Source organism: Buteo buteo, chromosome 21, assembly GCF_964188355.1.
Source record: "Buteo buteo chromosome 21, bButBut1.hap1.1, whole genome shotgun sequence".
Classification (NCBI taxonomy): domain Eukaryota; kingdom Metazoa; phylum Chordata; class Aves; order Accipitriformes; family Accipitridae; genus Buteo; species Buteo buteo.
In genome coordinates this window covers 20,236,010-20,258,044 of record NC_134191.1, presented here as the reverse complement: position 1 = coordinate 20,258,044, position 22,035 = coordinate 20,236,010, and the positions used below count along the sequence as shown (strand labels likewise).

The following is a 22,035-nucleotide window of genomic DNA, read 5'->3' as shown; positions in this document are numbered from 1 at the left end:
AAACAAAGCTGCTGCAGCTCTATGTAGAGCTACTTCTCTAAAGTAAGGAAATCATGCCTGTACCACCTACAGTTCTTGATCCTAATCCTACAGTTATGGCTAGTAATTACTAAGCTAAAAAGAGGAAACTAACAAACAAAAAAACCCAGGAAAAAAATACTTTCAAATGTGCAAGTTTTTTATTTCCTGTTCCATGGGACTTGGCCATTAAAAAAGTCAGAGAAGAACAAAGATGAAAGCAGCAGGTGACATTATGTGGCAGCAACTGAAAATAATATAAAATAGATGAGTATAAAACTCAATACGCTTATCTTGAGTGTTTATTTTTAAAAGATGAAGGAACAATCATACAAAAAGACCTCTGAATTCTTCCTCTTTCAAACTCTACATGCTAAAAACAAATACTCACAGACTACGCTGAATAATTCTTTGAAGTCTTTGATGGGACTTACAGAAGTCTTCCATTTTGTGTTACTAAACACATATATTATTTCTTACATATTTAAGAACACTTTAAAATTGGGGGGGTTTTAAACAATGAAGCTTTCAGATCTGAAGGCATAATTTCAAAACTGCTGAAATTTCCAACATAGCTCACGTGAAACTCGCATGATCAGTGATTCTGCAGTTCGCAAACCCCCCACTAGATAAAATGAATCTAACAATTCTTATATTGATTATGATTTTTTCCTAATGGACTGAAATGCAAATGACCTATCCCGAGATATTTGAGAAGCAAAGTAGAACAAAAAGGGTACTGTTCTTACCACATACAGCTGTTTCCAGAGCACAGCCCATTCCTGCAGTGTTGCTGTGACTTCAGTCACAACAGAATCTTCAAGTGGAACAACTGTTTCATATTGCCTATACAAGAAAAGGAGGAAAAATTAGGAAAAGTACCCTGGAGAAGGTAGAAAAAGAAATAAATAGCATAGTAATTTGTAAAATGCTAGAACTTGAATTTGTTTGACTTTGTTCAACATAAAGGAAAACATCTTAAGAGGACCATCTTGTCTGTTGTAACACTGAAGCAACTCCAGAGTCATATCAACTGTTCCTCCATTACATTCCACAAGAGTCAGCTTATGTGAAGCATTTCCTATTTACCTGTTCAAAATACATAATTTCATTCTAATCAAGGTCAATGAAAACACTTTGCATGATTATAGCATGTTAAATTAACTTGCCTGTAAAGTGGGGTCCTTCACAGTTTGTGTCCCTTTTCTGTAAGCCAGTCCAGTACTTTTTTCCCCTCCAATGAGTATGTTGGCCAATATCATTAGCAACCCAACCTTCCTATTCAGAAGACTTTTTCAATATTGCATATGAAACCCGAGTGAGCTATCCTCTAATCAAAAGAATAGGACTTGTCCCTTTGTAGTCAAGATCCTCCATATCCATTAAAGAAGAATCACAGAATGGTTTGCGTTGGAAGGGACCTTTAAACGTCATCTAGTCCAATCCCCTTGCCACAAGCAGGGACATCTTCGACTAGATCAAGTTGCTCAGAGCCCAGTCCAACCTGACCTTGAAAGTTTCCAGGGGTGGGGCATCTACCACCTCTCTGGGCAACCTGTGCCAGTGTTTCACTACTCTCATCGTAAAAAAATTTCTTCCTTACATGTAGACTGAATCTACCCTCTTTTAGTTTAAAACCACTACCCTGTGTCCTATTGCAACAGGCCCTAGTAAAAAGTCTGTCCACATCTTTCTTATAGCCCCCTGTAAGTATTGAAAGGCCACAATAAGGTCTCCCTGGAACCTGCTCTTCTCCAGGCTGAACCACCCAACTCTCAGTCTTTCCTCACAAGAGAGGCGTTCCATCCCTCTGATCATTTTTGTGGCCCTCTGGTGGACCCACTCCAACAGGTCCATGCCAGCCAAGCATAGCTCTCTCCTTCATCACACTGAAGTGCAAGAATGTGATAACTAATGTATGTACTGCAATACCATTATATTATCTGAGCCATTAGTGCCTTAACTTGCCCTTTATGTTGAATGCTATTACTGAAACAAGTGTCAGACACTGTAAAATTAAGGTCTGTTTCAAGCTTCTGCTCCTTCAGCAATTTTTTTAAAAGAGGGAGAATTAAAAAAAAAACAAAACCCAACACATTTCTGAAACACACCATGTTGGAACAATTTTCCATAGGTCCTAAAGTAGCAGTACTGAAAAACACTGGCTCAAAAGGTGGTTTGGGACAAGTAGTGTCAAGGATGTGCTGCAGAGGCTGTCTCTCACAACTATGAAGGACATTCACCCCTTCCTCTTCAGCAGTACAATTGTGTGTACAGCTATTTTGAAATTCTCCTGAAGGGAAGCTATAAACTCCCCATTGCATAACTTGTTTAGGCTATTTCTTCTGTCCTCTGTGCAGAGTTAAATGGCTAAGAAGTAAATACACAAACAATGAGATGTAAGTAATTCTGAAAGGTGTTGGGTTTTTGTTGTTTGGGCATTTTTTTGTTTGTTTTTAAAAGAGAACACAGTTAGTCAAAAAAAAAGCCACTCACTTTCATGGCAATATTTCCCTTTTGAAAATTCTTTCTAGAAATAACTGTGCCACATTAGCTGGAGCCAAAAGCAGCAAGTGATGGGGGAGAGGATGATGAAGTTAAGTCACTGTATGTCTCTATGTATTCTTGAAGCAGAAAACTTATCAAACAAAAGCTTAAATTCTTCATTTCCAATCTACCAAAAACTCAGATTCACATCAATGACATAAGTAAATCTTATATTAAGATCCAAAATATACATATGTTAGAAGCATCACTATCTTAAAAACCTGGCATAGTCCTATCAGGTATGCATTCAACCCACTAAATATGGGACTGGAAAGCACCGATTCATATACATACATACCAGGAGACTAGGACAGATCACAGTTTTTTTCTATTATTATGCCAGTGACCTTATCATTCCACCATTTTGTTGTGAGAGACTGAAATACTGACAGATACTTGGCATCTGAGATTGTGCTCCATTCTACTCCTGCAATGTTTTTGTTTGGTTGGTTTTGGGGATTGGTTTGTTTGTTTCTTCAAATTGGGCCACACTAAGACTCGGAAATCTCAATTTATGCTTTAACAAAACTCCACAGAGTATGCTTGTGATTTGAATTACAACACTAAGAATATGATGAAAATCACAACAGCTTTTCTTTAGGTCATATTCCAAGATCATTTCAATGGTTAAACAAAAATTCTGCATTTAGTATATATCATCAAAAGTTTGCTTTACACTAACAACATTAAAAATGATGCCACAACCCCTTCTAGCTGAAAATTCAGTTCTTTTCAGATGTCTGTAAAATGCCATTACAGGGAAGGGATTCAAAATAGTTCAACATCCCTTTAAGAAACCACAGAAAACTAAAGGATGAAAGGAATTGCACAATATACTTTAGCTAATTATGGGAAGAAAAATATCAAAACCAAAGAAGGATGTTCTTCTAAAGATCATTTTTAGAAATGGATTTACAAGGTTTTAGCATCAGTGAAAAATAAAGCATTTTGGAAGATCAGCCTTCAGTAGTATGCCTGGATTTAAAGAGAACGCACATCAGGACTACATTTAACCATGTAAATGTAATGCTTTGCATTCCTATAACCCTGCACTTCCTCCATCATACCCACATATTACTGACATTGGGTCTATGACTCAAATATAAGAACTTTACATACAATGGTCTGTTATGTCACAAGCGTTTACATTGGCACTTTGGATATATTCTTAAATACAGGGGCAGAATTTCTTTTACCACAACAGGAACTAACCCTGATCTCTGGTTCAGAACTGTATTACATTCTGTTGTATCAGTTGGTATACCAGTCTTCGATACTTATTTTAAAAATGTACATTGACTTCCCTAGTAGTATCTAAATATCCTAAACTGGTTGCCCTTTAAAAATTCTGAACTAACTTCAAGTACTAATTAACTAGATTGCAGGAAACTGGTCTTCCCCCTCAGGAGAGTACATGTTAGGAGTAGTCATTCTATGCAATATATATAATTTTATTACACCCCAAAGTTATGAAGCATCAGTAGTACAGTTGCCCTTAAATCTTTACTCAGTCTCTTCAGGGATAAACATACAATTCAAGACTATCAGAAGTCTCATATTTTTCTACAGGTACTTCACTAAATGCCATTTAATAAGTTTTATCTTCCTCATTTAATTTGTTGCCTTGGGTCACTGTCTGAAATGCTGCATTTAAAAAATCTCCCAACAGTGGCCTTAATGTAGAATATGCAGGTAACAGCAGCAGTGAAGATGTAAGATATTGATTTCAGGAGACTCAGTCAATCTCAGAAGGAACTTTGCAGCTTATAGAGCCTACACACAGTAAAATCTCCAACATTACGTTGCCATCAGTATTGCTATTCACATTAACTAAATTAAACCTACCTCTAGCAACACATGAGCTACATACAAAGACCGTGAAGGTAAAAATATTTTCAGCAGAGTGTACTCCAGTCATTCTTTGGCTTGAGGTGTGGAGGGTTGGATTCTTTTGAGAAGTTTCAAAGTAGCATAGCTACCTTGTCAGCTATGTCTCAGTGAAAATCTGCTGATAAACAAGATGGGCTGTCTACACACCAGTGCCTCCGTAACAAACAGGAACATATAGAATTTTGCCAGTGATGAAACAAGCAGAAATGAAAAATATAGAGTTCTTTAAAATACGTGTGTTTCAGATGATACCTCTGAAGTCCCAGTTTTATGAGCAGAAGTGAACAGGAGTAACCAACAGAATTGATTCTTGCTGTATTAAAAAACAAAAAAACCCCAAAGCTCTGCAGAATTACATTTAATTTTCAAACCCTAATACACAACAAAAGCTAAAATGAACTAAAATCACTCTATAAATTTTAATAACTATTTCTTAGATTCCCTTCTAGATGAGAAGCACTGCAGCTTCTGAGAAAGAAGGAAAAATACTCACCCTCTGTTACTGACGATTGCCTTTTTCAAGTGAATATAGTTTGCAGGAAAAATCCCCTGCAGGAGAAAGAAGTCTGTAAGTTAGAAAAACACATTTGCACTTTTTAGCCTTTATATCCTAAGCCACAATAAATAATTGCCAATATACCTATTAAAAAACCCCTAACACTGTGTCAGAGAAGCTGCCACAGTTAAAAGTCAACGCTCAGATTAGTCACAATTGATCATTTTAATCCACCTTAGAATAGGACAGCACAATGAATCAAACCTCCTTCTTGAAAGATCAATTTCTTAATAAAGAAGTTTTGCAAGTCTATCCAATAAAAATTATCATACAAAGATTCAAGCTGAGTACTCTTCATTCCCAAAAGCTCCTGAAATGTTCAGAAACACTGTTGTATGGGAAATATGCTCTGGTATAAAAATCATGGCTAAGTCAACTAGGACCAAATGAAAAGGTGTCATTCTAATACTACACAGCTGCCTTGGAATAGACAAAATTGATTTAAAAGAAAACATTTAAGTTTAGACAATTGTCTACCTACTGCAAAGACTGTGCAAACCCAATAATCCACTAACAGGTGATGAGCAAGCAGGAAAAACATGTGACAAGTAAGAAGAGTTCAGAGAAGGGCTTGCAGTTCGCAGAAAGGAATGAGTAACCATGTAACCACCAGGAATGTTTACTGGAGAGATGTAAGCTAGCTGGCACAGCCAGAAAAGTGGCTATCATGAAATTTGCAGCATAGCATCAGCATGCTTCCAGACCGGGCCTCTCTATCAGTATGCCACATTACAGTAGATGACAAGGACATAGGTTTAAAAAAACAAAAGCAAAAAGCCCACCATCAAATTTGTGTCTACCCCCATACCAGTCTTTCACTAGGGTAAGTATTGTTGTATTACTTGCATACCCTGGAGCTATCCATTTTCCTCCCTCTTTCCAACAAAAAGCTGTTTAAACACACTTGGGATAGCTCCCGTTATTTGCCTTTTGCTGTTCTCATGACGGTTGTATTCTAACCTTGCCTGTGCTGTTGTGTTCTTGTGTGACGAGACATGGGGAAAAGAGGTAATTTAAACCAAACTTGCCGTAGCATTCCATTATCTCTGTAAAACACATGGCCCTGAATCCTCAGAGCAAACTCAGTGTGTAAGAATGGTAAGCCTGCACTTCAGTGGCGAATACAGGATCAGCAATGGTAATCTTCAGGTTAAAAACCAGCTGACAGCCTCTGACAAGAATGTCAGTAATCAAACGTGGGCTTTAAATTTTTAGAGCTTTATAACAGTATGATTTAGGAAGAAAAATTTTCATGGGCGTTTGAAAGGAATACTAAATAAGATGATTCAAAATGCTAAGAAAAATTCCTTCTTTTTCATAGGCAAGACTGAAATTGCAAAAGGAGAAAAGATGACTAACAGGAATGGCTTCATCAGGAAAAAAAAGTAAGTATGTGTGCTTTCAGCCACACGAAAATCTGGAAAAGGAAGAAATGCTACTTCAGTTCCTTGTTTGGTTCACTTCCAGTTAATGCTGTTTATTTCTGTGATCCTGTGCTGGTTACCTAAGAAACCAAGGAAGGTTTGAAGGGCTCTCCTATCAAAACTGAACATATACGCAAGCAGAAGATGTACCAACACACATAAAATGAGTGTAGGCTTTTCCATTAAAAGAGTATTATAGTCATGAAAACATAATACAGGTAATATTACATTCTGTAATACAGGTAAACATGAGGAACCTGGTACTCTCTGCTTTTTAAATACAAGCTGTATTTAAACCAAAAGACAATGAAGTGATGCTTACACAGAAGCAACTATTTACGTGTTTAGATATAAACATTTACAAAAATATACATGCACTCGCAAAAAATTCTTATCAGAACAGTCTCCAAGTTCTCCAAGAGCAAAACAGGAATATGACTGGAAAGTAACCAAATGCAGTGGTTAAACTGTAAAAATCTGAAAAAAAAAGAACAAACTTACAATATCCTTTTTCATCAGACTTTTTTGAAAGTTGTCTTAGATTAATAATGCAAATTCTTAAATGTGTTACTTAAAAATCCTGAATTAAGCTGTGCGAGATCACCCAGCTACGCTTTTCTTAGGGGAGTAGGATAGAGAGAACCAAATTGGATGAGATTTATAAGTGTTGGAAAGATTACATGTTACATGTCAGGAAGGCTTCTGATCCTCTGGGTGACTAGTGAGTATTGTTCTTTCAATTTGGAAAATAAATCCAATCTTCCCACAGTAAAAAAGTTAGAGAAATAAAATACTAAGGCTAAGGAAAACAAAAAGTTCACTGGGTTCCAACAGCAAAATAGATATAATCTCCCACTAGATTAAAAAAGATGTATTCACACTTACCTTTACATTGGGCTTCTTAATGGAAACACCTCTGTACCAGCCTAAAACCAGATAAAACACACTATATTAATTTGTGGCATTTCTTACTTTACACAGAAGCAAACTGACTGAAAACTATGCAGTTACTGAGATCATCTCAAAAGCCAGCTGTGCCTCACATAGGTCAAATTTTTTAAAGTGTTTTGTTTGGTTGGGTTTTTTTGATTGTTGGGGGTTTGTTTTTATTATTATTATTTTGCTCTGCAATGATGAAAAGCAATTAAGAACCTGGAATGCTCCTGTTTATTCCCATCAGGAATAAAAGCAGGTTAGTATACTTATTCACTGTACTCACAATCATTACCCACTGTGGCAAATATGCATTCAGTGCTCATGCAAGAATCTGTACTGACCACTTTTCTTACATGAGTCTCTTTGCAGTGTTTATCTTAACAATATCTCCAGACTTCAAAAACCTGTCCTTTTAAGGACAGGAAAAGCCATTATCATCCATTTCTAATATTGTTTAAACAATTATAAATCTTTTGCATGTGTCTGGTCTTATGTATGTCTGTGAGACTAGAGAACAGACTTTAGGATCTAACTTCACAAACCCAATTATTATTCTTGTATCCCCCATCAGTTAACAGTCCCAGACAGGACAATAAATCAGGAGTAAAAGCCAAAGCTGCAAAAGCTACAAGTTAAACAGAAGAACCCAATTACTCCCGTATTACACAGGTGAAAGTAATGTCACTTCAGGCAAGATTCATCAGGAAAAAAGTGCTGAAAACACCATTCAGTTTAACAATGGAAAAGGAGCACACTTTAGCTATCATGGTAGATGAGCTGTTCTTCCACTCCATAAGACATATAAAACTACCTTGAATTCTTCTTAAAAACACGCTGCTCTCTTCATGTCTGGATGTAATGCTTCACCCCAGAACATAAAGCTAACCATTAACACCTGAGCCTGGAATGTCCCACAGGAGCCCGGGCAACGAAGAGTGCCAGGATGCAAGTTCCATGGAGGGGGCCTGGCCATCCCAAATTTGTGGGCACAGTTGGCCAGGCCCAGCTACTACTCAAGCAGCAAGTTCAACTGCCTGCATATCACTCTTCTATCTACTGCAGCCCAGTATTCAGACAGGCAACAACCCAAACTTGCCAAAACCCTAAAATTTCACATAATCTAAATCCACTTTCCATAAAAATTCCTCTAATTTTTCCAGCAACTTCCTCCTTTTAATTTTTTTTTTCCTACAGAGGACAGATATAATTTAGCATCTGCAGCATTTAAAAGAGCACTAGGAAAACCTGTCAGTAATTTGCTATGAAGAATAGAGAAGAACAGAACAAAAGTAACTGTGTATTTTGTCTCAGAAAAAGGACTTAATATTTGGCTGAATTATGACATGACTCTCATTTAGAGGCTCAGAAGTGGGGAAGAGGGCCTTGATATTGTTTTAAAGACAGCCTGCTAGTCTTGAATTAATTTTTTTTTAAGGAAATATGAGTCAATATAAAAGAAAATAATTGATGAATTCACGACATTTGCAAATCTTAGTATGGAAAAAATTAAAATCTATCTTCTTTATTACACAAATTTCTTATGAAGATAGGACATAACAGGAAGATTTATTTTCCCATTAAATCATTGCTTAAATTAAAAAATAAAATTTTGTTTTCAATTTATTTCTTAGTTGATCAAACTTCATGGCAATCATATCAATATAAACATATATGCACAAACAACACATACAGATCCTTAAAATGAGTAATTTCTAAAACTCCACACAACTGTGCCTGCAACACCTGCTTTTGAGTAACAGATGCTACATATTTTTAAGGTCACAGGAAAAAAAAAGCATTTATTCTCTGACTCATTGCTACCAATATTAAATGCAGCATGCTGCTAACTTTTATATTCATAGACTGTGTACCTGAGAAATAAACATACATTTTAAGCTTTAAGACAAACAGAGTGGCAAACTTCTTGGTAAATATGGAAAAAAGTGGTTTTACTGAAGTTTGTGAACAGAACTGTAAAGGTAGAACAAAACTTGATAAAGCAGGTGTCTATTAATGATTTAGATGTGCAGGGTAGGGGATGAAACACATTTTCAAAAAACTACCTTATTTCTGAGTTTTCTGTTCTTAATCCCAAACCAGATCATCAAAGATTAAAAGGTATGTGTTTACAGAGCTGTATAAAACAGGAATGGAAGGACCCCTGAGAAATCATCTAGCTCATCCAAGCGATGTCTCTCAACCTCTCCTCACAGACGTTTAGCCTTTTTTTAACAGTGTCCAATGATTTATTACCAGGACTGAATAACACAGCACTCCTTGCCTGGAGAAAATGATCCATACAACTTCCACAAAACGTAAATTACGAGGTATTTCTGCACAGTATTCCAAGGAAAGAGTATATTTCTGCTACTCCACACAGACCAGTTTGAAAGTGGTGCTGTTGCACAGGCATCTTTTTAGAAGAAATTTCTTCCACGGATCAACATCGGCCAAGAAAACTGCATGTAACAGTAACGTTTTGGTATAGTACTTGAAAATCTCGAATATTTATGTCAAGTGGAGATGGTAAATCCTCACTGGACAATCTATTTCAGTGGCTCAGACAACACAGGTGCGCTTTATAACCTGAAATTTCTTCGCAGCTATTTGAATCCAGGATTTTTTTTCTTTTGGAGAATATGGAAAACATTTTGTTGACTTCTCTTTTGTAGGTACTTTTATAAATTTGAAAAGTGGTATATTTCCCTTTAATCTTGCAGATTGTGCTCTCCAGATCTTAGTTTTTCTTTCTTTTTTTCTTTTTCAATGTGGTATAGTATTTTTAGAATCACCCTTCTGTTTTAAGTTTCCTCCAACTCCATGCAAGCAACATACAGTAGAAAGAAGAGCTCACCAGAACCTGAAAGTGCTAAGTCGTAAAATGTAACTCCTTATTTGCTTACAACAGACACCACTAAAAACTCATTCTGTATCTCAAAGTAAAAGCTATGAGAAAAGGGACAATGCTTTTTTAAAAAACACATTTAGAAAATTGCATCTGCATTACATTATTCACTAAAATGAACTAAACCTTCATTCTGGAATTAGTCTTAAATAGATTAATATTGATCTAATAATCTATTTTAAAGAACATTTATTTTAGAGGATTTAATCATGATAGTCATCAAATCCAGGCAGGTGCTTCAGCTAATTGTGATCACAACATGCACTACACAGACTTCAATACTGACTAATGTTTTTAGATGTTACTGTACTACAAATAATTAATTTTTAATACTTTAGAATTATGGCATTCATTTTCTAGTGATACATGGCCTTTAAAGGGTACTGACTTCAAGGCAATGGTGAAAAAGATGGGAGAAGCAGAAAAACATGGCTATGAAGTGACAAGAATTTTGTGAATAAGTTAATGTGAAACAGTCAGGAGTATCCACAATTTGAAAAGAATAACCGTCTAGTAATTATCAGTAACTAATAAGAATCTGCGAACAGATGAAGTTAAGGCATAAGACTAGAGCTGGAACACCCACAGTCCCTACAAAGACTGCGTTTCATGCACACAATTCCTCCCTGCATTTCCTTTTCTGACAGCTACGAATACTCTCAAACTTCTTGACCTAGTGGATAACCTAGGGAAAGGAAGACAGATAATTCTAACTGTTTTTCAAAAAATGAATCGCCATACTGGGTCTGGCTGGGATGGAGCTAGCCTTCTCCACAGTAGCCTGTCTGGTTCTGTGTTTTGGATTTGTGGCTAAAACACTGCTGATAGGAGACCAACATTTTGGCTATTGCTGAACAGTGCTTGGACAACATCAAGGCTTTGCCATTTTCCCAATGTGCCACCCCCAGCAAGCAGGCTAGGGGTAGGCAAGAAGTTAGGGGCAGACATAGCTGAGACAGCTGACCTGAATCAGCCAAAGGGTTACTCCATACCATATAATATCATTTACTATAACACCAAAAATTAGTCTATTAGAAGCACCATTCTAAGCAACGTCCTATTTAGGATAAGAAAGAGAACACTAAATATATCCTAAACAAGCCTGATGAATTTCAAGTATTATATCATAGTCAAAATACGAAGACATCCTAGAACAGGCAAAAATAGTTTGATGATACAGATGACATTGCAAGCAAACTTTTTTTTCTTTGATCACCCAGGAAAATTGGCACAGGATGAGCCTACTGCTTACGCCATAGCACAATAACAACTGAATAAAGCACTGTTAACGTCTGAACATTTATGAGAAGCTGAGGATGAATGCAGCCATTTGGACTGCATTTTAATATTGCACTGATGTGTATTTCTGGGTAAGTGTCATGACAAAGCCATGTACTTGATAAATTCTGATGAATGCAGGTGCAAAGCTTTTAATTTGTTTGTTTTAAAGAAACTGGTAGTATGATAAGACATAATGCCTCAGTAAAACAGAAACTGTCAGTGCAGGAATCACAATTTCCTAATCTAACTGATTTTGAACACCTCATGCTTTACATTCTCAGTATACACAAGACAAAGGTTTAATCCACATGCTGTAGAAAAAAAATGAATGAATCATATCCATTCCAGTGTGTTCTGGACAAGTCACTATCTTAAAGCCCTATTCCAACTTCGCCTTTACACGGACTCTACTGCACAGTGCAGGAGATAAACCAAGCAGACTACCTGAAGCAATACAGCCACACTACACAGTGATCCATTCCAGCTAAGCCTACCACAGCGTTGAAACATTATGTTTCTGAAGTGAAACACAGAACCCAGGAAAAACCACAATCTTTTACAGCTGTTTTTTTCAATACCATCTAACAACATTTGATACAAGCTAAGAAAAGTGAAGAGTAGGCTGATCGACAGCTCTGCCCTCTGTATACCCTACACAGCACATAATCCCCCAAAGAGCTGCAAGAATTAGTTCCATGGTAATAAAACTTCAGAAAAACAAAAGGAAAAGTACCCCATTATGCCTGTTTCCCCTGCACATTAAGACCACCACTTGCTCATAACTTTTTCTTCAAAACGTATTGTCTATACATTTATTCACACTGTAGGTTACTTGCAGGCCAGTAATAGAAGCTAAATTACTTAGCAGTATATGCAAGAAATGTGTCCCTGTCATTCCCTTTGTTTCTAGGGCTTTTTCAGCTATCCTAAGAAATATTAGGCTTCCTGCTTAGCTCCTATGAACCCTAGAATTCAACAAGGCTTCTGAAGATGCAGGACAGAAAAATGGACTGTGAATGTACATACCAACATCACACACAAAAAAAAAATGCTTAGGTAAATAACATCTTTCACCTACAACTACCTGTACACAAAGAAATTCAGTGTAGGAAACCTGAAGCCATATTAGAAACCTGCATACTCTTAGATATAGACTGAAAAACAGTCTTTCCAAAGATGTATCACACTCAGAGGTCTCAGCAATAGTACAATTCTAGTTAAATTGCAAAGGGAGCTCTGAGGCAGGCCTGCACATCTCAATCTCTTAATCTGAGCGATTAGAAGAGCTTCCAATGTTTTTTGCTCTTTACTTGAAAGTGCCTTGAACAAAACAGGATATTCTTTCTAAAAGCCACCTCACAACCCTTTCTAGATTTCCACTTCAACAAGAGTTCTGTCACATGGAAAAAGCTCGTCCCTTTTGAGCATTCATTTGCAGAAAAACAAAAGGGTCCTAATTGAAAGGTATGGATCTATTTTTCAGAAAAATTAAGCCCAAATATCCAGGTTAAATAAAGTAGCATCAGCTGCAGACTGTAGGAAAAAGTATTTATGGTAAGTCCTAAAGCTAAACTTGGTTCTTAAAGAAAGCAAAGTTAGTAGAATCTGCTACAAGAACTCGAACCTTCTTTGTTCTACAAGAGTGAGTATACTTTGCAGTAATGTAACTCTCAAACCTGGAGGAAAGCTATCTTTTGCATATACTAGCCAATAAACAATTGCTTTTACCTTTTAATCTGCATATAAGCTGCTGTGCAGAGCTGAAGGTACTCTAAGTGACCCAGAAGAGGGATAGTAACAGTGCTTAGCAAAGCTTCTTGATGCCGAAGCCACTCAATGCCAAGACCACTCTGTTCTGAGCTTGATGCTCTGAGCAGTGCCAGGACAGGATGAGCAGCAGATGAATACCCAACCTATGCTGCCAACACCATGTCAGGGAGCAGCCTCATGCCAGCAGAACCACAGGAATATGCTTACAACACAGTCAGAGATGCCACAACAAAAGCAGAAGAGATAGAATTTGTTTTATATTGGTGTTAGCCAAATAGAAGGCCATCAAGAAGTCATTCTTGCACTCCAAAAGACTAGTCTGAATAGCCAGGCAAGATCTTCCGCAGCAGCTGTGTGGGTCCAAGAGATTTCAGTTCCACTGACACACTCCACAAAAGGCAAAAAGGAAAAGGGGTGAAAAGGGAAGGAAGGAAAAGGGGTGAAAAGGGAAGAAAGGAAAAGGGGTGAAAAGGGAAGAAAGGAAAAGGGGTGAAAAGGGAAGAAAGGAAAAGGGGTGAAAAGGGAAGAAAGGAAAAGGGGTGAAAAGGGAAGAAAGGAAAAGGGGTGAAAAGGGAAGAAAGGAAAAGGGGTGAAAAGGGAAGAAAGGAAAAGGGGTGAAAAGGGAAGAAAGGAAAAGGGGTGAAAAGGGAAGAAAGGAAAAGGGGTGAAAAGGGAAGAAAGGAAAAGGGGTGAAAAGGGAAGAAAGGAAAAGGGGTGAAAAGGGAAGAAAGGAAAAGGGGTGAAAAGGGAAGAAAGGAAAAGGGGTGAAAAGGGAAGAAAGGAAAAGGGGTGAAAAGGGAAGAAAGGAAAAGGGGTGAAAAGGGAAGAAAGGAAAAGGGGTGAAAAGGGAAGAAAGGAAAAGGGGTGAAAAGGGAAGAAAGGAAAAGGGGAAAAGGGATCTCTCACTGGAAACATCTTTCTCAGGGTAAACCCAAATTACTGGGAGTGAGTCAGTTTGGCCCAGCCAGCCACAGGACAGCTCCCGACTCCAGGTGGAAGGAACCCTGCATTGCTCCCACAGCAGTGTGACAGTCTGCAGTGTGATTCCTCACTCATGTGTATGGTACAACTTGGAAGCACAGCAAAGATATTGCTTCTCAAGCACACTGAATTCTTCAAGAATTTAAGAAAAAACCCTAATTGCAATCTATATCTGCTGCTTAAGTGTCCCAAATACTGGAAAGCCTTCATTCGACTATGCTGTCGCTGCTAGAATAACAGAGGGAAACTTTAAATATATTATATGCATGGCTTAAGAACACCATTATTAACATACACACAATTTAAAACCATGTAAATACTTCTGTGGATACCAGAATTTGCATGGGTAATATTATATTTTTTTTAACTGGCACTTCAGGCATCAGCTAGTGTTTCTCTCCTTCAGTGAACATATAAAAGTCTCAAGGTAATAATTAAAGTCACTGAAGTTGTAGCATTTTTAATCTAAAGAAAACTACTCCCTGGCAATAAAAATAAATGGACAAAACAGACATTTTAGGTCTACTCTGAATGCCAGTGGCAGGGTGATAGCTGTATGACTTGAAAAATAGGGTGTTCTTTAGAACGTGTAGACCATGTGTTTCAAACAATGAGTATGCTCATATTTTGTCACTTAACAAAAGAAAACTCTTTCAGCATTTATAGGTGGCATACTATTGCCATACCCTTTCACCTCCTCGATGCATGGCATGTATAGCAGAGAACACCACTTACTGTTTCAATTCTCACTCAGTAGCAAGATCATAAGTGGAAGGACTCAGAGAGGGGAACAGAGAGAGGGGAAAGCTGTGAAAGATAAGCGTACATACAACTAGTATCTTGAAGAATATTTGTTACCTTTGAGTGACACTGCTGGAGGACCTCAGAGTCCTTCATGCAAACAGTAACTATAAAACCACCCTAGTAATATCATATGCTTTATAGATAGCATAACATTTGATGAAAACATGGATGGAGCTTTTGGTAGCTTCAGAGGAAAGGTAGACACTAAGTCCATGGGTTTGAACCCTGTCATATTGAATTATTGGGGGAGGGGGGGGTTGAGAGCAGTTGTCAGATTTAGACAGGGGTCGAAAACAGCAATCTAGATGTTTGTGGTCTGGCATGAAAGCACACAGTGTGGCAGGCACACAAATTGATCGAAATTCAAAAGTTCTAATTTCAAGCACATGAACAAGATCCATAGTAACAAAGACAACTGTATTTCATTGCATTTTATTTAATATATGCATAGACAACCACAGTAAAAAAAGATTCTTTTAAAATGTGTTATCAACTGGTATTCATATTTATTAGCCTTAAAGAGACAAATACATGTTTGTATGTGTGTGTGTGTATGCATATGTTCCTTTACCCTGCAAATACATAAAAAATTTAGCTGCAGAGGTATCTGAGAACTTCATATAGGAAATTACCCACTCTTTCATTCAATTGCTCTAAATACAGCGACTGCTTTTTATACCAGTCACTACAAAAGAGCACTTGCTCTTTTGTAATAATACAGTTATTCAGTAAGTCATTATGATTAAAAATAAGCACATTCAGAAGTATAGCTAATATCTGAATCTTTGTCAGCCTTGAATTCTTCAGTGAGTCTCTGAGATCATTCTTCATGTCACTAGAAGGTTTGCGTGTATGGGAATCCTTTTAATCCTGACAGCAAAGTCCCCACTGTAGAGAATTATGCACAAACTATTCTAAGGAGTGAAGCTGAAACACCAATGGATCTTCTGTTGACTGCCACAGTAGTGACCCTTATTTGCATGGATTAACATTAATTTATCCAGTTTGTCTGGACAAAAGAATCCCCAGCAAATAATGCAGAAGTGGAAGATGAGGTATGTTTCATTATAAATTTGCAAAGCAAACCAAGGACCATGTTAAACAACCACTTAGATAAGAATGCTTAACCAATGGCTACTTTTTTTCTTTTAAGAACCTACTTTGCACATTAGTGTGCTTTTTTGCATAATTCACACATGCAAGAGCTGGAGCACAGACCATCTGAATATTCAGATGAGTTTCATATTGTGGAGTTCCAGATGTTATTATCAAAATTAATATATGTTTTTATATATGTAAAGTCCATGGCAAAGGCACCTCAACCAAAATGACAGGATAAAGGGCTTAAAAAACCAAAACAAAAAAAACCTCTGTACAAACACCTCCTTCCACCCAGGAAAACACTTTGTCTGAGGGCCTCCTTTCTCAGCAATTTGAAGACTGGCATGAATTGCCTTTGAGGAATCATCCTCAAAACTACTGGCAAAGGAAATATACAGAGCCTAATTATTATAACACTGTAAAGAGACATTGGATTATGCTTCTCTGTTGGCAACCTGCTCCTTTAAGATCATGCTTTTATTTTCCAGAGTTTTGAAAGCTTCCTTGATTACCAGAAATAGTTTGAAAATATCATGACTGCTTTCAGCAATGTACACTGTTTTACCATCCCATGCAAAGTAATAAATTTTTCCTGAGCTGGCACCATGTTCTAATTCACGAGACCTGATAGAATGACTACAATCAACACCCAGTGCTCGAGTAAAGCTTAGCTCATTTCACCACGTGGGTTTTTTTTTTTTAAATTATCGCTTGCAGGTATAATACTACAGTTATTGTTTACAACATGCTGCTTCATGGATTAAACGTCCCTATTGCACTGCAAAACTCTCATTCAACAGAAATTTTTTTACAAGTGTAGGTGAAGCAGCTACTACTTTCCTAGAAAAATTAGCATGTAAGAGGTCACTTTTTCATAAAGAGTTAAGTCAGTAGGTAAACAAACAAAACACCTGACTACAAGAAAAAGCATCAAGAGCAAAAGACTGTTCTAGGCATGAGACAAGAAAAGCAGTCTTCTGACAAGCATGCAGAAGGTTTGTGTAGCAACGTTAACACTGGAGATGAAAAATGACTGTAAACTGAACAAACACAAAAATAAACCTACAACTTTGTGGAATGCTGATTTGGAATTCAAATTTGTGGATCTGGTTTTGAATTTCTTTTAACACTTCAGGATTAAGGTTACACTTTTCCAGCTCAGACTATAGCAAAACATGTTCTCATACTGCATCTTGCCAACCTATTTCTCAATAGACATGTTTTACACCACCTGTTTACTCTGAATATTAGGATAAAAATCATTCTCCTTTTAAATACAACAACTTCAAACACACTATTCACACAAATAAAGCAGAGGATTAGGACATTCAATTTTTTCACACAAAAACACCTCCAGCCACATAAGAAAGAACTATAGTTATAACATTTACAATGGCATTTTCCTCCAGGTACAAAAAACCACATTAATATAAATGCAAGGCAGTCCCCCCTAAACCCATACTCTTTACATTTTTTCCAGTATTGCTCCCAAATGATTTGCTCATGTGTCTCATAACTAATATTTTTCATGTGTTCAGATGTTTCTAAATAATAAACACTGATATACTTAATTGAAATGCATAACGGTAACACTAAGAAAATATAGTAAAAACAAAGATAGTGATTATGTACTTTACATGATGAAAATTCACTGTAAGACCCAATTACAATACAACAATCAGGTCAGGGTTCAAGATTTTCTGGACAGATGGTTAACTTAAAACACACTGACCCCCTATCAGGCTGGATTAGTGCCAACAGCACTCAGCCTTCCCTACGGAAAGTGGGTCAGATTAGGTTTCATTCAAGTGCTTTGATTTGATGCATCATGATTTCCAAACAACTTCTTAAAATCTGCTAGAATAAGATATTTGTATATACTCATATAGAAAATGGGACTCCTTCCTGGACATCACACTTACCTTCACATTTCTCTAGAATCTGGACAGTTTCACCTAGTTCCAGGACCAAGCCTTGCGGTACAGCTCCTCGGAAGCTGCATATCACTAGAGGGTGGGAGAGAGAGAGAGAGAGAGAGAGAGAGAGAGAGAGAGAGAGAGACATATGAGGGTTGAATCTTTGTGTGAATTTTTCTTCTAAGCATAGCACTTTAGCTCACTCCTTACATAAAAATAGCTATTACATAGCTGCCCAGAAAAACTGTCAGCCAACTTTTCCTCATCAGATACCTTTATTTCGGCCCTTATCAGAAATTAAGCTTAGCAGTAACATAAAAGCTGTGCTTTTTAAAAGATTTTTAAATTAAGTAAGGCTTGTAATCAATTTAATCACCAGCCCCTGATTCATACTGCATACAAACATTTCCTTGTCTCACAATTCTTACTCTACTACACAATCCATCAATGGTACAGGCAGTCCTAACTGCAAAGATTATAATAGGAAGTCAGCTGCAGAAATTACTTTCCTCCAAGTTGAAACTATTTCAAGTACCATCTGCGCAACTAATACACTGCAAAAATCCTGTATTACCATACGTTACTATATTTAAGTAGATATATAAAAGAATACATAAGAATCTGTACTTTTCGTAAGCATTAACTAACATGACATACATCTTAAATATTTTTCTAGGTATCTTTAGTTTTCATTAACCATGGAAAATAAGAACCCATCATAATGTTTCCGAAAATACAAATACAATAAAAAAATTGCTAAATAAACCTCAATTTTAAAAAAAAAATTAAAAAATCACCATCGTGTATAATGATATATTCTTTAACCATATTTATCAAAATACAATAGGGACATGGGTAGTTATCTGAAACATGACACATCAAAACAAAGGATGAACTGTAAATAAAGTCTGCCCCCCTCACCCCCACCCCCCAGTCCCATTAATGCCTGTTCATAAGCATTTAAAAACTCCCTCAGGCACAGGTTTAATTTAATCATTCAAGTACCTTGTTCTAAGTAAATATATGCTCAGCCACAGAGTACGCCCTATATATCACCTTCACACACACTGGAGCACTACAAGTGGAATTCCATGAGTTGAAATAGTGACCTCCAGTGGGCATCATCCTGTTTTCCAATTTAAGAGAACACTCCCCTTTAAATGCAAACACTCAAGCTATGGTTGAGATGTCCCATGTGATGGAGCTGCTGCATTTCATCTCCTCCCTGAACATCTTTTTATGTCAAAGCCACTGAATCCCTTATGACTAAAGCCTCTCTGTGCAGAAATTAAAGCAGTTAACCAGAAAGTCTGAAGTCCAGGGAAGAACACCATGGAAACTATCATCTGCACCATCTACCACAACGTATGTCTCTTGAACCTTGAATTTCCAAGGAATAATGAGAAAAGCATAGACAAAGCTTCTACCAAAACAAAATATGGTTTCAATGGTATACACAGATTTCATAAAGGGCATGGGCAAGAAAGAACTACATACACCAGGTAAACACCCACACAGATGAGACCAATATGAGAAAGAATTTGAATCAAAATCTGAAAAGAACCAAACAGCATCAAGTATTTGCTCTTCCATAGTGAGAATCAATGCAGTGATTAATTAAAGAGGAAAAAACTAGGGATTCCATCAACAAACCTAAACTATTCTCTCAGCTTGTACAGCCCAGCAGAAGTCACCGCCAGTTAAAAGAGGTTTTAAATTCTTGTTTACATCAGAGACAGGAGGAACATAACAATTGACTCCAGACTGGAGTAATGCACACAACATAATGCAAGAACAACACTAAGCTTGTCAGCACTCTGGATTCATTCTTCACCCATGAAGAAATCATAAATATGGATTTTAACCAAAGAAAAACTACTTAATGCTTCTCCCAAAGCACAGGAACACTGACAATTACCAAACACTTAACTGGCAGGCCACAATCAAACCTCTAATGCCTTCTCCTTGCCCCTCCAGTATTTTAGATAGCAGTACTCTTTAAATACAGAAAATGTTTTTTTTTCTAATAGGCAATTTTACCAAAACAAGAAGGTATAAACATCTTTTATTTTTAAGTTGTTTTGCAAAACACAGTCCTAGATTAAAATAACACTACTTTTCTGTTCAGATCAAGAAAAATACTAAAAAATTCAAATATGTCTCAAAACCACTGTATTTCAAAAATCCTGGGTGAAAAGCTACTACTGAAAACACCAGAAAAATGCAGAAATGGTAACACAGTAACAAGATACATTCATTTATGAGAGTAATTCTAGATACATGGTTATTAAAAAAAATTAATATACACATGATAACATTAAATCCAATTTCCAAGCCACTTTCAACTTCTCTGAATGTGCCAAGATTATCATGACACAGAGACACCAGTCACGGGACACACGGGTATTAGTGGTTGTAGACAAAAGAGTAATTTGAATTGTAGAGAGATTAATGACTGACTGGTCTTACTCAGCTGAGTCCAACAAGTAATAATCTGAAAAATATTATTGCATGTTAACACTGCATTAGAAGTTTTGAATTAGCAAACAACAGCTGGCTTCCTATGACAATTATTTACTATATGAAAACTACTGAATAAAGGATTCAACCAGGAAAGAAACTGGATTTGATGCAACTACTAGTTCTTTGGTCATCGGATACTTGCCTATTATGCAACAACAAAAAGTGAGCTTGGAATGAAAGGTAAAGGAAAGGTACCAGGAAAATAGAGTGCTGTTTTTTCAACTGCTGATATAATAAATTTTTAAAATATGCCCAAGAATAATGACTTTAATATATTTAGGCTTACAAGAAGTAATTCTAATAGATCTGTTAGTTCATAGATGCAAAATGTCCATTTATAAAGGATTCTACTGGTCACACAAAGAAAATCTGATATAAGGACTCTACTGCATCAATATGTAATCAGCCCTTTAGAATTCAGAGTAGTCTATTAATAAGATAGCCAAAGCTCTTTTCTTAGGTCTACTTGAGTCAAAAAAGAATAAATAAACAAAATCACAGAACAGAAATGAATTGATCCCATCAGCTGTAGATACAATCTGGATGTTCATTCTCAATTAGAAAATAAGTTCTCATACAAAAATAACATCCACCTCTCATTCTTTGTTCTTAATAATGCAGCATGAAATCCAATTCCTTCATCAATAAATTTGTAGTCATCAATAAATTATGTAAGTCTTCTGTTTGACAATTTTAATAATCAATAGGGTATGTGAATAGCAATATGGCTATTTCTGAAATAAGAGAGCCAAATCTCAAAAGTTGTTGACTTTCCAGCCACACTAAATGAAAGTCAGGAAAAATTAAAGAACCCAGATAAACTGACCCAAGACATCAAACCACATCTTATTAAAACTGTTTAACAAGAACACAATTTAACATCTCTGAGAATAAATTAAAAAAAAAAATGGTAAAAATAGCTACTATAATATAATATAATAATATCCTATAACAGAATCCCTGAAATTTGAGGCTATTTTATAGTCTGATATATGATTCCAAAGGTTACTTCCAAAGTTATGGATGTTACTCATTTGTTAAGCTAAAAATGTACTATGCAACACAATCTTATTTATGAAGTCACTTTTAGGTACACAATTCTTCTTGGCAGTATTATTTGACAAATATGAACACAAATGTATATGGGAAATACGGAATAATTTAACCATTCTAGAGAACATAATTTACAGAGAGGACTCCAATAACTGACTTCTGTCCTTCCCACAGAGAAATTCTTTACAGCATATGATCATCTACAAACTGTCCGTCAATCAACAACTCTCCATCATTTCTTACAAGAGTCGTCCCCTCAGTCACCAGAATAACTCGGTTACCAGAAGTAACGCATCATCAAAATAGGCATACAGCAAAGCTTTTTACCCA

The 22,035-nt window shown here is 36.6% G+C and overlaps 1 protein-coding gene across 1 annotated transcript in view; it reads right to left on the bottom strand.

Moving 5' to 3' along the window:
* Window positions 1-18,349, bottom strand: part of DOCK3 (dedicator of cytokinesis 3) — a 208,404-nt gene extending 190,055 nt beyond the window's left edge. The window contains exons 1-4 of the mRNA XM_075052649.1: window positions 18,136-18,349; window positions 7,321-7,361; window positions 4,949-5,004; window positions 768-864 (exon numbers count right to left, since the gene is read on the bottom strand). Of these exons, the coding sequence (XP_074908750.1) occupies window positions 768-864; window positions 4,949-5,004; window positions 7,321-7,361; window positions 18,136-18,277 (336 nt within the window). The 5' untranslated portion in view covers window positions 18,278-18,349. The remainder of the gene's footprint in view (window positions 1-767; window positions 865-4,948; window positions 5,005-7,320; window positions 7,362-18,135) is intronic.
* Between the last annotated feature and the right edge of the window lie 3,686 nt (window positions 18,350-22,035).